At 39.8% G+C, this 13,834-nt stretch overlaps 1 protein-coding gene across 1 annotated transcript in view; it reads left to right on the top strand.

The window, feature by feature from the left end:
* BRDT (bromodomain testis associated) overlaps positions 1-13,834 on the top strand; it is a 76,504-nt gene that overhangs the window by 25,234 nt on the left and 37,436 nt on the right. Inside the window, exons 5-12 of the mRNA XM_075833223.1 lie at positions 5,103-5,278; positions 6,650-7,015; positions 9,128-9,256; positions 9,995-10,177; positions 11,094-11,293; positions 11,627-11,907; positions 11,991-12,107; positions 12,581-12,709. Coding sequence (XP_075689338.1) covers positions 5,103-5,278; positions 6,650-7,015; positions 9,128-9,256; positions 9,995-10,177; positions 11,094-11,293; positions 11,627-11,907; positions 11,991-12,107; positions 12,581-12,709 — 1,581 coding nt within the window. The remainder of the gene's footprint in view (positions 1-5,102; positions 5,279-6,649; positions 7,016-9,127; positions 9,257-9,994; positions 10,178-11,093; positions 11,294-11,626; positions 11,908-11,990; positions 12,108-12,580; positions 12,710-13,834) is intronic.

The raw sequence follows: 13,834 nt of genomic DNA, 5'->3' as shown, positions 1-13,834 counted from the left end.
TGAGGGGCTTATGTTTTAGACACCCCCCCCCCCCAATGAATCACCCCATTTTAAAAACCAAACCTCTCAAAGTATTCAAAACAGCATTTAGAGCGTTTCTTAAACCTTTAGGCATTTTACAGGAGTTTTAGCAAAGTGGAAATGAAATTTAGAAATTACATTTTGAATCCGTTTTTTTTTTCCTGTAACGGAGCATGTATTAATAGAGAAATACAACTCAATATTTATTGGCCAGATTCTGGGTTGTTGTTTTTTTATACATATATTCCACATGTGTCCCTAGTGTGCTACTGGACTCAAACACAGGTCTCAGAAACAAAGAGGAGCACCTTAGGGATTTTGGGGCCTCCATTTTATTAGAATATTTTCCAGGCATCACTATAGGTTTGTAGAGGCCTTCAGATGCCAAAACACCCCATTTTGGAAGCTAAACCTCGGAGCTCAAAATTTGCTGGAAAACCCCCAAAAGTGACTCCATTTAAAACAATGCACACATCAATGAATTTATCTAGGGGTATAATGAAAATTTTTGACCCCACAGTTTTTTTTGCAGAATTGCAGAAAATCTTATTTTTTTGTCCCAATAAAATTAAGTTTTAGCTTAATTGTTTTTAGTTTTCACAATGGATAAAGGCGAAAAAAAACCTCCCCAATTTGTAAAGCAATTTCTCCCAAGTACAGCGATACCCCAAATATGATCCTAGACTGCTGTATGAGCACACGGCAGGGCTCAGAAGGGAAGGAGCGCTATTTGGCTCACCGATTTTGCTGGAATGGTTTTTGGGTGCCATGTTGATTTATGATGTCCATCAGGATAAAATAAGGTGGTATAATAACAGGGTGCATAAATAATAAACTTAATTCAAAGATGTGTGGTACGCTTTGATGCAATCCTTTATATACACAGGCCAGATTTTTTGGGGTAGGTGTCACACTGATAAATAGTGTCCTTTCTTATCCCCCTTCTGGAAGACCTTCTCTTTGCAGTTTGAGGCTAGTCGCTGGGAAAGTGTTGCCCTGCTACAATACGGGAGTCCCCGCTCCCAGCAGATTTACTTGGGTTCTCCCCTTTTTGGTTTCCAAGTAGACGTTTCTTGATAACAGCCTCTTTAAAATTAAGGAATGTCTGGCCTGCACATTGGGATAGCACATAAGCATTGAGCAATGCCATCTGTACAATGTGCCGGACAGCTTCTTGTACCACATCTTTGTCTTCCGCATGAGACTATACGACTTCAGCACTTGATCTGAGAGATCAACCCCTCACATGTACTTATATCCTAGGTTGCAATCTGGCTTGGAGGTCACTGTAGTGGTACCTCGGACAGGGGTGCTGCCGTTACTGTTACTTATTAGGTTCAATGTAAAGACACCCCTCTTGTCCTTCTACTTGACCAAAAACATCTTCTCGCTGTATACTTCGCTCCCTGCTCTCACCCCTTCTGAGTCTTTGGCCAAACTGTTTTTTAGGAAGGCCTCTCTGGTTTTTGCACACAGTGCCGCAGTACTTCTAGTAGAGAGGCACTTGAATAGTGGGATGCTTGTATAGACGTTATCCACATAAAGGCGGTAACCCTGGTCCAGCAATGGATGCACCAAATCCCACCCTTTTTCCCCACTACCTCCCAATGTAGGGATTCTGGGGGCTCAATCTTTCTCTCTCTTCCACTTCATTTCCAAAGCTGGATTCTTCTGATTAGACTACAGTGATTTGTGGAAGCACAGGTGACGGTTACGTACACTTGTCAGTCATCACAATAATATATTAGACGGGAACTGACCAGTCAGTTCTTGAAGTTGATGTGTTGGAATCCGGAAAAATGGGCAACTGTAAGGATCTGAGCGATTTTGACGAGCCAAATTGTAATGGCTAGACTGGGTCAGAACATCTCCAAAACAGTAGGTCTTGTGGGGTGTTCCCAGTATACAGTGGTTAGTTCATACCTCAGGAAGGACAACTGGTAAACCTGCACATAAAAAGCTCATTGATTCGCACGGTGAGGGAAGGCTAGCCTGTCTGGTCCAATCACACAGAGGAGAAGTAGCTGACCCCTGTCCATGGTCAAAAGCCCCTAAAATGGGCACTTGAGCGTCAGAAATGGAGCAATTGGAGTAGATGGTCTGGTTTTGATAAATTGCGTTTTCATTTACATCATGTGGACGGCTGTGTGCGTGTACATCACTTACCCGTCAAAAATGGCACCAGGATGCACTGTGGAAAGAAGGCAATCCTGCGGAAGCAGTGTGATGCTCTGGGAAACCTTGGGTCCTGGCATCATGTGGACGTTATTTTGACATGTACCACCTGCCTAAACTTTGTTGCAGACCAAGAACACCCCTTCATGGCAACGGTATTCCCTAAGATCAGTGGCCTCTCAGCAGGATAATGCACCCTTCTTTCTTCTTAGTTCTAATGTTGTTGAAAGTGAGTTCAAGGTTGACATTGCAATTTAAAGGACGTAAATGATCTGCTGATAACGTCTTGGTGCCAGATACAACAGGACACCTTCAGAGGTTTGGTGAAGTCCATACCTCTACGGGTAAGATGTTTTTTCAGCACAAGGGGGACTTAAACAATATTAGGCAGGTGGTTTTAATGTTATGGCGAATAATGTAATTAGAACTCTGCTGTAAGGTCAAATGTTTGACAACAGAATGTTTGGGGCAAATTATAATATAGAGAGAAAACTATTATTTAATCTTATTTTCTTTAAATCATAAATATTATTCTTCATTAGATTCCTGGCATAGGTTAGTAAGGGAGGGCTGAGGGAGTAATGGTCCCCTAACGTCGCTTTTCCACAACCCAGCCTTTCCTTTTGGGATTGTCCTCCTCGAAGGTCCTGCTTTGGAGGGCATCTGACGATGATCGACTCAATCACATTTTGGGTGGAAATCCCCTACCATCATTCGAAGCCCTTACGGCACGTGATTCTGGGGTGCCCTTATCGTGGTTGGAGTATCAACAGCTCTCCTCCTTTTTATAGTGTCCTCTTCCCACGACCACCGCTTTTAGTCTCCAAAGCCTTTTGAAGTTTTATTCTTGAAAAACTCTGCACCAGCACACACTCTCTCGCAGATCTATCGCATGCTTTTGAAAGGGGAATCCCCTGTTAAACCACCTCACACGGCGGCCTGGAAAAGGGAGCTATCCCTTTCTCTCACAGAACAAAGCATTCTTATTTTCACTTAAGATGCGAATGACCTGTATCATTTAAGAAGAAAACTATAAAGTACCTACCCAGTGGTACAGGTGTCCAGCACTGCTCCATAAAATATACCCTTCAGTATCTGATAGATGCTGAAGATGCGGTTCTGGAACGGATACTATGCTGCACGTTTAATTCGACCCTTTTGGAATTAGATCTCCCACTTTCAAGAAAAGGTAATGGAAACGAGTCACCCTTGCACTTCGAATGGCGTTACTGTCCATTCTACCTGGTTTCCTGTCTCCGATTAAGACGTTTTACTTTTAAGCGGCAGCTTGCACGGTTATCCCTAGGCATTAGAGAGATCCTTTGCCACTGAATATAGTGGAGTGGGTTCAGGAAGTAAATTTTATTATGAGGATGGAAGACGATTCTGCCAGGCCCGGTAGGTTTCTTGCTCTTTGGCAACCCTGGGTCACCTTTCAGGCTTTCTCTGGAATTCATGATATGTTGGATTAAGACCCTGAGAGTCCTATTTTGTATCGAAACAACCTCTGTTATACCTCCACCCAACCCCACACCCTTTTTTTTTTTTTTCTCTTTTCTTCTCCACTTTTTACCTTTTATTCTTCCTTTCCTTTGTGGGTTTAATGTGCAGAGTTAAAGAGGCTCTGTCACCAGATTCTATCTCCTATTGCATGTGATCGGCGCTGCAATGTAGATAACCGTAAAGTTTTTTGTTTTTTTAAAAACTTTCATTTTTGGCCAAGTTATGAGCTATTTTGTAAATGAGCTTTGAAATGGACAATTGTTGGGCGTTTTTTTTTCGTTAGGTCCAACTGGGCGTGTATTGTGTTTTTAACTGGGTGTGTTTACGTGTATGACGCTGACCAATCAGTGACCAGTCAGCGTCATACACTCCTCTCCATTCATTTACACAGCAGCGATGTGCAGCCACATACACAGAGATTAACGTTAATCAAGTGTCCTGATAATGAATACACATGACCATCCAGCCTGGACGTCATGTGTATTCAGAATCCTGACACTTCTGACTCTTTTCTTTGAGATTTCCAGCAAGGGAAACGAAATCTCGTTTACCTCTTTAATCTCGCGAGATTACGCGTGGCTTGCTGGAATCTCACAGAAAAGATTCAGAAGTGTCAGGATTCTGAATACACATGACGTCCAGGCTGGATTTCATGTGTATTCATTATCAGGACACTTGATTAACGTTAATCTCTGTGTATGTGGCTGCACATCGCTGCTGTGTAAATGAATGGAGATGAGTGTATGACGCCGACTGGTCACTGATTGGTCAGCGTCATACATGTAAACACGCCCAGTTAAAAACACAATACACGCCCAGTTGGACATAACGGAAAAAAAACGCCCAATTGTCCATTTCAAAGCTCATTTGCATATATATAAAATAGCTCATAACTTGGCCAAAAATGAAAGTTTAAAAAAAAAACAAAAAACGTTACTGTTATCTACATTGCAGCGCCGATCACATGCAATAGGAGATAGGGATTTGAGAATCTGGTGACAGAGCCTCTTTAAAGTGCGCTTTATCGCGGAAATACCATATCACGGAATTACAAGTGCACTTTATCACTCCTCTTACTATTGATTAGTTTGAGCCACTTCCGATCTATATTGGACCTTTTTATTAACTTTTTAAATTTTCTTGTGTGCATTTTTCTTTTGTGTCCACTTTGGAAGATTGTGCGGTTACCGATTTATTATGTTCATTGGTGTACGCTGCGCAGTGCTTACATACTTGTTTTCATGTTGGTCCTACCAGACCTTTTTGTTTCTTCATGTTTTTTAATGTTTATATCAAAATAATAAACATTGATTGTACATTAAAACATCAATATTCTCAAATGTCACTGATGCATGTAATACGGTTTATAAGTTCTAAAAGATTCCCTCAAATCTTTATTTCAGAGTCTAAAGAGGATATGGAGCACACTTCCGTTCCAAAGAAAAAAGTGATTTCTCAAAAAATGCACCGAAATCCATTTCCACGGCCAGTTATAGCAATGATGCCACAGAAAACTACCCTTGTTCCTTTATCTATCATTCGGACTACACCGACTACACCCACCAGCCCTGTATCCAAAGTAAGCTGTGAATTGTGCTAATTTCTTGCATAAGCTAACGTTGCATTGCCAAACATGTTGCACATACGTAATCTTAACCTGTCGCCACGCGTCATTGTGGTTTAAAAAGAAGCTCCAACTTTGAGTTACGATTCTTAAAATGAAGTAGTAAAACAAGTCTTCGTTAACCCATGATGCTCTTATTCTTCTATACAGAGCACTTATACTTTGGCGCTGGGTGCACTCACTTTTTAAAAGGCCTGTGTCCGATCTGTCATTCTAACCTTGGGATGTATAGAGGTGCTATTGAGGAATTTGAGCTCCAGGACAGGACATTCGAAAACTTACTGAAGCAATGACCAGAGTAATATAGTAGAAGGAATAGAGAACCAGATGTTAAAGGCTATGTACACCTTTGACATCGTGTGTTGTTGTTTTTTGTTTTTTTTTGTGTGTTTTTTTTTAAATAAAATTGTGCATCAGTGTAATTGGTGCAACTTCCTAAATACTATTTATTTAAAAATGTTTACCTTTTGAGATACAGCTGCTTTGTATCCTGTATACAGAGCAGCTGTATCTTGCACTGAATCCTGCATCCGTCAGGTCTGCGGGACTGACGGCTTTAGTGTCAGCAGGTCCTGCGTGTTTCTGACACGCAGGATCGAGCTGCTATCAATCACATCTAAGTTCATAACTTGGATATGATCAATTACAGGCGGATCCTGCGTGACCCACTGTCACTGAACCCGTCAGTCCCGCGTACCTGACGAATTCAGGTCTTAAGCAAACGATACAGCTGCTCTGTATACAGAATACAAAGCAGCTGTATTTCAAAAAGTTAAAATAGTTTTTAATAAAATGTTTTTCGGAAGTTGCATCAATCACACTGATGCATAATTTTATTAAGAAAAAAAACCAATGTCAATGGTGTACATAGTCTTAATAGTCGTATACACTATGTAATTTCCCCTAGACTTTAATAGTCTGCTGGTATGTCTACAGGGTTGCAATTTGATAGGGGTTTTCTGACAAATGGACTCCTGGCAGAGATGTGGCCTCAGTCAATTCTCACTCTAGTCTGGGAGATATGATAACCCCAAAGTAAGTAAGCTTCTCAGTCAGAAACTGGCCCTGCAAACTCCTTTCTTGGGGTTTTAGGGTCCCAGCTGTCGGACACCCTCACATATCGGACTTCTATTGCACATTTAGTAGTTATTCCATAAAGGTAATTTGTCAGAAAATTTCTAACTTCCTATGCATTTCTGCATATTGGAACTCTCCTCCAAGAGTGATAAGATGGTCTTGTCTACAATTTCTTTGCTTTGTATTTATTTTATATACAATGCTTTAGGTGCATTCGTTCTATCTACTTTGCTTACTTTGTTTTATTAGGCCAAGAAAGGTATAAAGCGGAAGGCAGATACTACAACTCCTGCTGTGTCTCTCATTTCAACCTGCTGTGAATCTTCTCCTTCTGTGGCTGGACCAAGACAAACCCAGATACCATCAAGTTGTGAAAAACCTCAAGCTGACACATCAATCCGAGATCTTCCCGACTCTCAGCATCAAGTTCAAACAATTATTCATAATCCACTATCTGAACAGCTAAAACACTGTCATAATATACTAAATGAGATGATGTCTAAAAAACATGCTAGCTATGCTTGGCCTTTCTACAAGCCTGTTGACTCTGCATGCCTTAACTTGCCTGGCTTTAGTGACATCATAAACTGTCCCATGGATCTGGGAACCATCAGAGTAAGTACTTGCAGGATACTGTATCTTTCCAACATTGCTGGGAGCTGTTGAGAGATTAGAGGAAGGAAGATTTCCACCGAAGTATACTTAAATTGAGTCTGTCATGAGATTTTAGGTTGACACCGCTAGTTAGTGATAGGGTAAACGAATGGGAACATGCAAGGGTTGAAGACCTTTGGGCCTGCATCAGGGTAAAAAATAAATTTTTATTCTGCTGCTCGTGGTATGCAAATTGAGTTGTAGTGTCTGCTGAACCTGGAAGTATCTGACCTCTAGATCTCCAACCACTCCCCTCACCTCTGAAGCGGATTGACTGCTTTGCTTGTATGATGCTGAAGACAAGCAGATCCATCAATTCACTGCGGAGGGGAGGGGGGTGGTTGATTTTTACCCAGATGCAAAGCCCTAAGTTCTTTAGCACTGGTATGTTCCTTTACCCCATCACTAACTAGCAGCGTCAGCCATTTCTTATTCTAAGATCTTTTGACATGGGATTTTGTAATATTTTTTTTTGAGCTACAAGCTGCCTCTCAGCTGTAAAACCATGTTGTAGCTCTATCTCCAGCCAAACACTCAAAAGTTTTCACTCTGTTTTCTTTTCTACTGTGAATAATCGTTTCTTCACTTCAAAGTGCACCATCATAATATCTGCAAGAGAGTTGAAGGGGAAACCTTGTGGGCAGTAAGTTCCCTCAGTACAGCACCTTGAACTTGAGTTTAGAAACCGTACACTATCATATATCCGCCAAGTTGGATGACTGGGTGTCAGTGTTAGGGGAGCCCTGTCTGACATCGCTTGGTCAGTTAACATTGATGCTGACACTGCTAATATATCAGGTCTCTTACACTTTGCTGCCTAGGCATCCAAAATGGATGTACAATACTCACAAGTTATAATTAAATAGGCTATACCGTATTTTGGTTTACAATTAATATTTGATCAATTTAGTTAGTGTGTCCATCACATGACAATGGACAGAATTGTATCCATTGGAAGTAAAACAAAATTATATTCGAACTGAATAACAACAAGCAAAGATCTTAAAAACGGAGTAATTAATACAGAAAGTATATTGAAAAATTGGATAACTTTTATTTATCTAAAGATAACATTAATTTGCTGAAACCAGACAACCCTTAAAACACTGTCATAAATATGTAGCTAAATGCAGACAAAATGGTCAGAATTTTGTATTTAATTTTGCTACATATTTCGATACAAGTGTGAATAAGGCTTTGTTCAGACAGACACAAACCTATGAATGAAAAAACAGCACTAAGGGCCTGTTCACATTAGCGCTGGCCTCCGTTCATCTGTTCTGTTCCGCCTTTCCATCAGTTACCGATGAACAAAGCCAAACGGAAACGATCACTTCCGTTTGCATTACCATTTAAAATTCAATGGTATTTTTTTTTCTTTCTGTTGGTGTCAGTTTCCCTCCGTTCCACAAGGTTTCCATTTATTTTTCGGAAACCATAGCATAGTCAACTGCGACACTGTTTCCGTGAAAAAAAAAATCGGAACCGAGGCAAACGCACCAACTGAAAGAAAAAAAATACCATTGAAATCAATGGTAATGCAAACAGAAGCGATAGTTTGTTTAGCTGTCTGTTCCTCTGACAGAAAGGTTGAACAGAGGCCAGCGCTGATGTGAACTGGCTCTTAGGCCCCCTGCACACGGCCGTAGCTGTAATTACGATACAGGCACGGCCGGCCGCAGACGTTTGTGGGCCGTGCTCCCATTATAAATTATAGGAGCACATTCTGTAAAATAAAAATATAGGATATGTCTTATTTTTTGCAGATGCTTTCTACGGCCCGCCACCTTCGGGTGGGTGTCTGTGGGCAATATAAATTAATGGACCCGTTCTTTGATCTGCATTTACGGATCCGTAATGGCAGATCAATATTACGGTCATGTGCGTGGGGCCTTAGTCTTTAATTTATCCTTTTCCACTTTTACAGACTATTTTGGCATAACAAAAATAAATAAAAACACCAAAACCAGTATGTGTTCGTTTGAAGGTTTGTACGCATCATTCGCAAATTGATATTTTGTATGTTTATACACTTACTATCACTTTTAAGAAATGTGTTCTATCTATATGCAGGATAAAATGGAGAATGGGCAGTACAAGGACACACGGGAGTTTGCATCTGATGTTCGGTTAATGTTCATGAATTCTTATAAACACAATTTGCCTGACAGTGAAGTGGTAAACATGGCTCGAAAGTTACAGGTAGGTGGTTCTTGTAGACCTACATTATAAAATGTGGTGACACCTATGATAGGTGAGACATCTGTCTCCTAGACCATGTTACTTACCACTCTGATGGCACCAGCTCAATGGAGTCCAGTCCTTCCTTATGAGGATGAAGAGATTTTTCACCATGATCGATATATTGCATGCTATATTCTGAATCTAGTGCTTCAGGTTATTGAAAGAACTACATTTTCCTACCCATTTGGAGCCTGATTCTTGACCCAATCGTTTTATTCAACCCAAAGACGTTGGCTTATGTATGATCATAAAAGTGGCTTCTGATGTCATCACTTGTATATTGTTGTTTGTTTTATTTTTGGCTGGCACAATAGAGTGCTTCCGATCTGTAGAGATCATTTGACATTAAGTTTCATATGAACATTTCTGAGCACTTTAAAAGCACTTGTGTACAACTCTCATAATCCATGCGAGTATTGTGAATTATATACAACAAACTTTTGGATCCTCTGTAAGCTGCATATTCAAGGTGATTTTAAAAGATTATTTTATGAATGTTTTTAAAAAGCAAAATAGACTATTGGACGCTTCTCTTGTATTATACGCACAAAAACCGTGTCTATCGTTCCTATTTGAATGTTGTACTTTGTTCTAATAGAAGATTAATTCTGCAAATAAACTGCAGTTACTTGATTTATGGTCGGTGGTCAACTGGTGAAATTTGTTTTTAGTTCTTCATGTGTTTTAATTTTTTAGGATGTTTTTGAGATACTGTTTGCTAAAATCCCAGATGAACCTGTTGATGCTGCTTTAAACGGGCAAAATGAAGCAAACAGATTCAAGTCAACGTCTAATGAAAGCAGCAGTGCAAGCTCCTCCGAGAGTTCCTCTGATTCGGAAGATGGTCGAGCTAAACAACTTGCCGTGCTACAAGAACAGGTAGGTCTGTACTCTGGAAAATAAAACTGCATACCAACTAAAGCATTCAACCTACGCACATTTTGGTGTGTATTGTCTGTGGATTTCCATTTTTGGGAAGAAAAAAATAATAATAAAAAAAAAATATATATATATATATATATACTCACTTTACCAATCCCCTGAGCATGCTCAAGATGTTATATTGGCTTGCAAAAGCCTATAATGGACAACATCCAACTGAAAAATACTTTTCATAACACATAGGGCATATGGAAAGGGTTTGTCTCATGAGACAATTTCTTAAATTTTTACTGTTAGATGGGGGTCACCCTTTCCTATCAGCCAGAGCGCAGAGCAACTAGCAAAGGGCAGTTCTCTCAATTGGCAAATTATCCTGATTTTAAGAATTATGTTGTTGCCCATTTATTTGAATTGGCACAATGCAAAACTACATTTCCAATGCAACAGCCACTAGGTTATAGGCTAAGCCATAAATGTCTTATCGGTGGCTATATGATCTCTAAGACTCTGATTATTCTGAATAGGAGATGTGGAAATAGACAAGCAAGCTCACTGTTCTGTTTCCATATCTTTCAATCAACATAATAGAGGGATGACCTGTGTATGCTCGGTCATCTCTCCACCAAGAACAGTTGACACACGATTCTGGGGATATGTGTGGGTTACTCTGTTAGGGCCACCATTCATTGTACATTTATGGCTTACCTTTTCAATATGCCATAAGTGCAGACTTGCTTATTTAGGTTCTGTTGATGTTTTTTAAGTCTTTTTGTTTTTTTGTTTTGTGTTTTTTTGTTTTTCTATTAGTGCACATTTGTCTATCTATTCAATGCATTGGTTGTGGTGTTGGTTTGTAAATGTTTGTCACTAAAAGAAAAAGTTTCGAAACTTTGTTCCCTTCCTGATTTAAAAGCTGAAAGTTGTACATGAACAACTTAAAGCCTTAACAGAAGGCCCGACCCCCAGACCCAAGAAAAAGAAATCCAAGAAGGAAAAGAAAAAGAAAATAAAGGAGAAGAAAAAGAAGCTGAAAAAGAAAGCTAGCCTAAATCAAAAAAAGAAGAAGAAAAAGAAAATGAAACAAAAAGGACTGCAGAAGAAATCTATAGTCAGGTAAGAACCCATCTTTGGTCTAGTCCAACAAGTGACTATATGTAAATAATATTTAGTGCCAATCCACACGGGTGGACATTGTCTCTTTCAGCTGGATGCCAGACACCGTATATAGCCCACCAAACATTGGTTCTTTGAACTGTGTAGGGGAAGCTTTTTGCACCCAATAGTTTAAACAAGGGCATCTATAAAATGCCCTTAAAGGGTAACTAAACTTGTCAGAAGTTTTATGAAAGTTTAGTTACACTTTGAGTGCGCACACATAACAGAACTTTGCTTATTAGAGTAGTATTATAAAATGGTGCCTTACAGCTACTGAATTTTATTTTTCAGTGATTCCAAGAAAAAGAAAAAGAAGCTGCCAGGATCTGATGATGATCGGGCCAAGCCTATGACTTATGATGAAAAGAGACAGTTGAGTTTGGACATCAACAGGCTGCCAGGTGAAAAACTTGGTCGCATTGTCCATATCATTCAGTCCAGAGAGCCATCACTGAAAGACTCTGATCCTCATGAAATTGAAATAGATTTTGAGACCCTGAAGCCATCAACCTTGAGACACTTAGAACGATATGTCATGATTAGTCTGCGAAAGAAACCCAAAAAAACAAATGGTATGTGCATTTCATAGGTGGCTTCTCAGTGAAACAAAGTGGGGACAGGAATCCTTTTAATAATCTTTGCTTTTTATTTGTAGCCGAAAAACCCTCAAAATCAAAAGACCAGCTGAATAAAGAGAAGAAACTGGAGCTGGAAAAAAGACTTCAAGATGTCAGCGGGCAACTGAACTCCGCTAAGAAACCTAGACTAGCAGGTTTGTTCACCTTTACATGAAATGTTACAATAATGGATAAAACCTACATTAGCAAAATTTTACGTTTCTTGTAAGGAATTTTTTACTGAAATTAGAGCATCTCGTTAAATCTTGGCAAATTTCTCATGTTGGGAAACTACATCATTTATGGCAATTACCCAAACTGTTTTTGTAATCTCATCCTATACCCATCAAAGCGGTTATTTGTCGGGAGAGAATTTCAAATTCCTAGTGGCTGCCAGCAAACCTAAAGACAGGATACAGACTGCTGTTTTACAACCAGCTTTATTCTGCAATCCATTATTAGGATACAGACTGGAGTAAACAGCTGCCTCTAATCTGATGGGTTTTTGGAGAAACTATTGGGAATTGATATTTATACCTTTTTGTCTTCTATATCCATTAGACATCACTAACCTGTTACTGTCTATTTATAGTATTAACATTCATTTCATTTGGGGCTCTTCCTGCAGATGAAGCGGCATCCGTCCCACAGCCAATTGGTGGTCCAAAGCGTTTGAGTGAAAGTAGCAGCAGCTCCTCTTCCACTTCAGATAGCAGCAGCGATTCCAGCTCTTCTGACAGCAGTGACTCCGACTCAGGTTAGATGACCTGGCATTATTAATTGGCAGTACTCTCATCCGTTCTATCATCGACTTGGGATATGCTTACTGGAGGGTAGTTGTTGTTTTTGTGTTTATATGTTGCCTTTTAACTAAAGATGCGTTTTGGAGTTACAAACCTGCGTTGGCGTTAGAGATATACACATAAAACTCGAGACATTGTCAAATACCGGCATTTTTAAGACAATTTAGAAGACTCAAAATGTAAATGAATATTGGACAAATTCTTCTTATTGCAGCAAGAAGCCGAACATTAGATTTTGGTATCATTTAAAGGTTCTCACCACTATCAATCTCTGCAGGTGAATTACAGAAACTAGAAACCTAAAGACTCAACAGAAGCACAGAAAATAAATACCCATAAGATACCGATGTTGTGGTTATCCTCCTGGTCTCCTGTGTGTTTTATAATGTGTTAACATTGAAGTGACAGTCACCAGTGAATAAAGTAGGGTTGTCCTTTGCCATCAGCCTTTTCTTAGAGGCATCTTTTCTGGGAATGAAGGGTGACAACCCAGCTCCTGAATGACAAATCTGACTAGCGCAGTGGTGGAATAATTACGCAGTCTTTCCTTTCAGTAGACTGGGAAAGCTGTGTGCGACACTTCTGGGAGCTGTAATGGCACCCATACTTCTTTCCCAGAAACAGTTAGCTCACACGCTGCAGATTTTGTAAGCTAAAACCAGAATTAGATCCAGTAGAGCAGACATGTAAGGGGCTTCCTTTACATAATCTTTTTAGGTTCCGTTCCTGGTTTTGGTTTTAAAAATGCAAAGTCTGCAGCAAATCTGCACTGTGTGAACAAGGCCTTATAACGCAGAAATTTCCAAGTAGAATTTTTAACACCTTGAGAGAAGAGAACTACTTACGGACTTTCATTTTTTTGGGGGGACATGATCTTTTAATAAGGTGGCATCAACCCGGCTATTTTTATTTTTTCGTGGGGATTTCTCGAATTTCTCTTCAGATGTTGCAAAACTACAATTCCTAGTTGTTGAGCCCTAAGGCAGGGGTACACAGTAAGATATTTTGCTTCTTGATCATTGGCAAAACCCGCCATTACATTAGTTTGTTCTACTTGGATCTGCCACTTTCGCTCAAGC

Source organism: Rhinoderma darwinii, chromosome 7, assembly GCF_050947455.1.
Source record: "Rhinoderma darwinii isolate aRhiDar2 chromosome 7, aRhiDar2.hap1, whole genome shotgun sequence".
Lineage (NCBI taxonomy): Eukaryota > Metazoa > Chordata > Amphibia > Anura > Rhinodermatidae > Rhinoderma > Rhinoderma darwinii.
The sequence above is the reverse complement of the archived record's forward strand: the minus strand, read 5'-3'. Positions and strand labels throughout refer to the sequence as shown.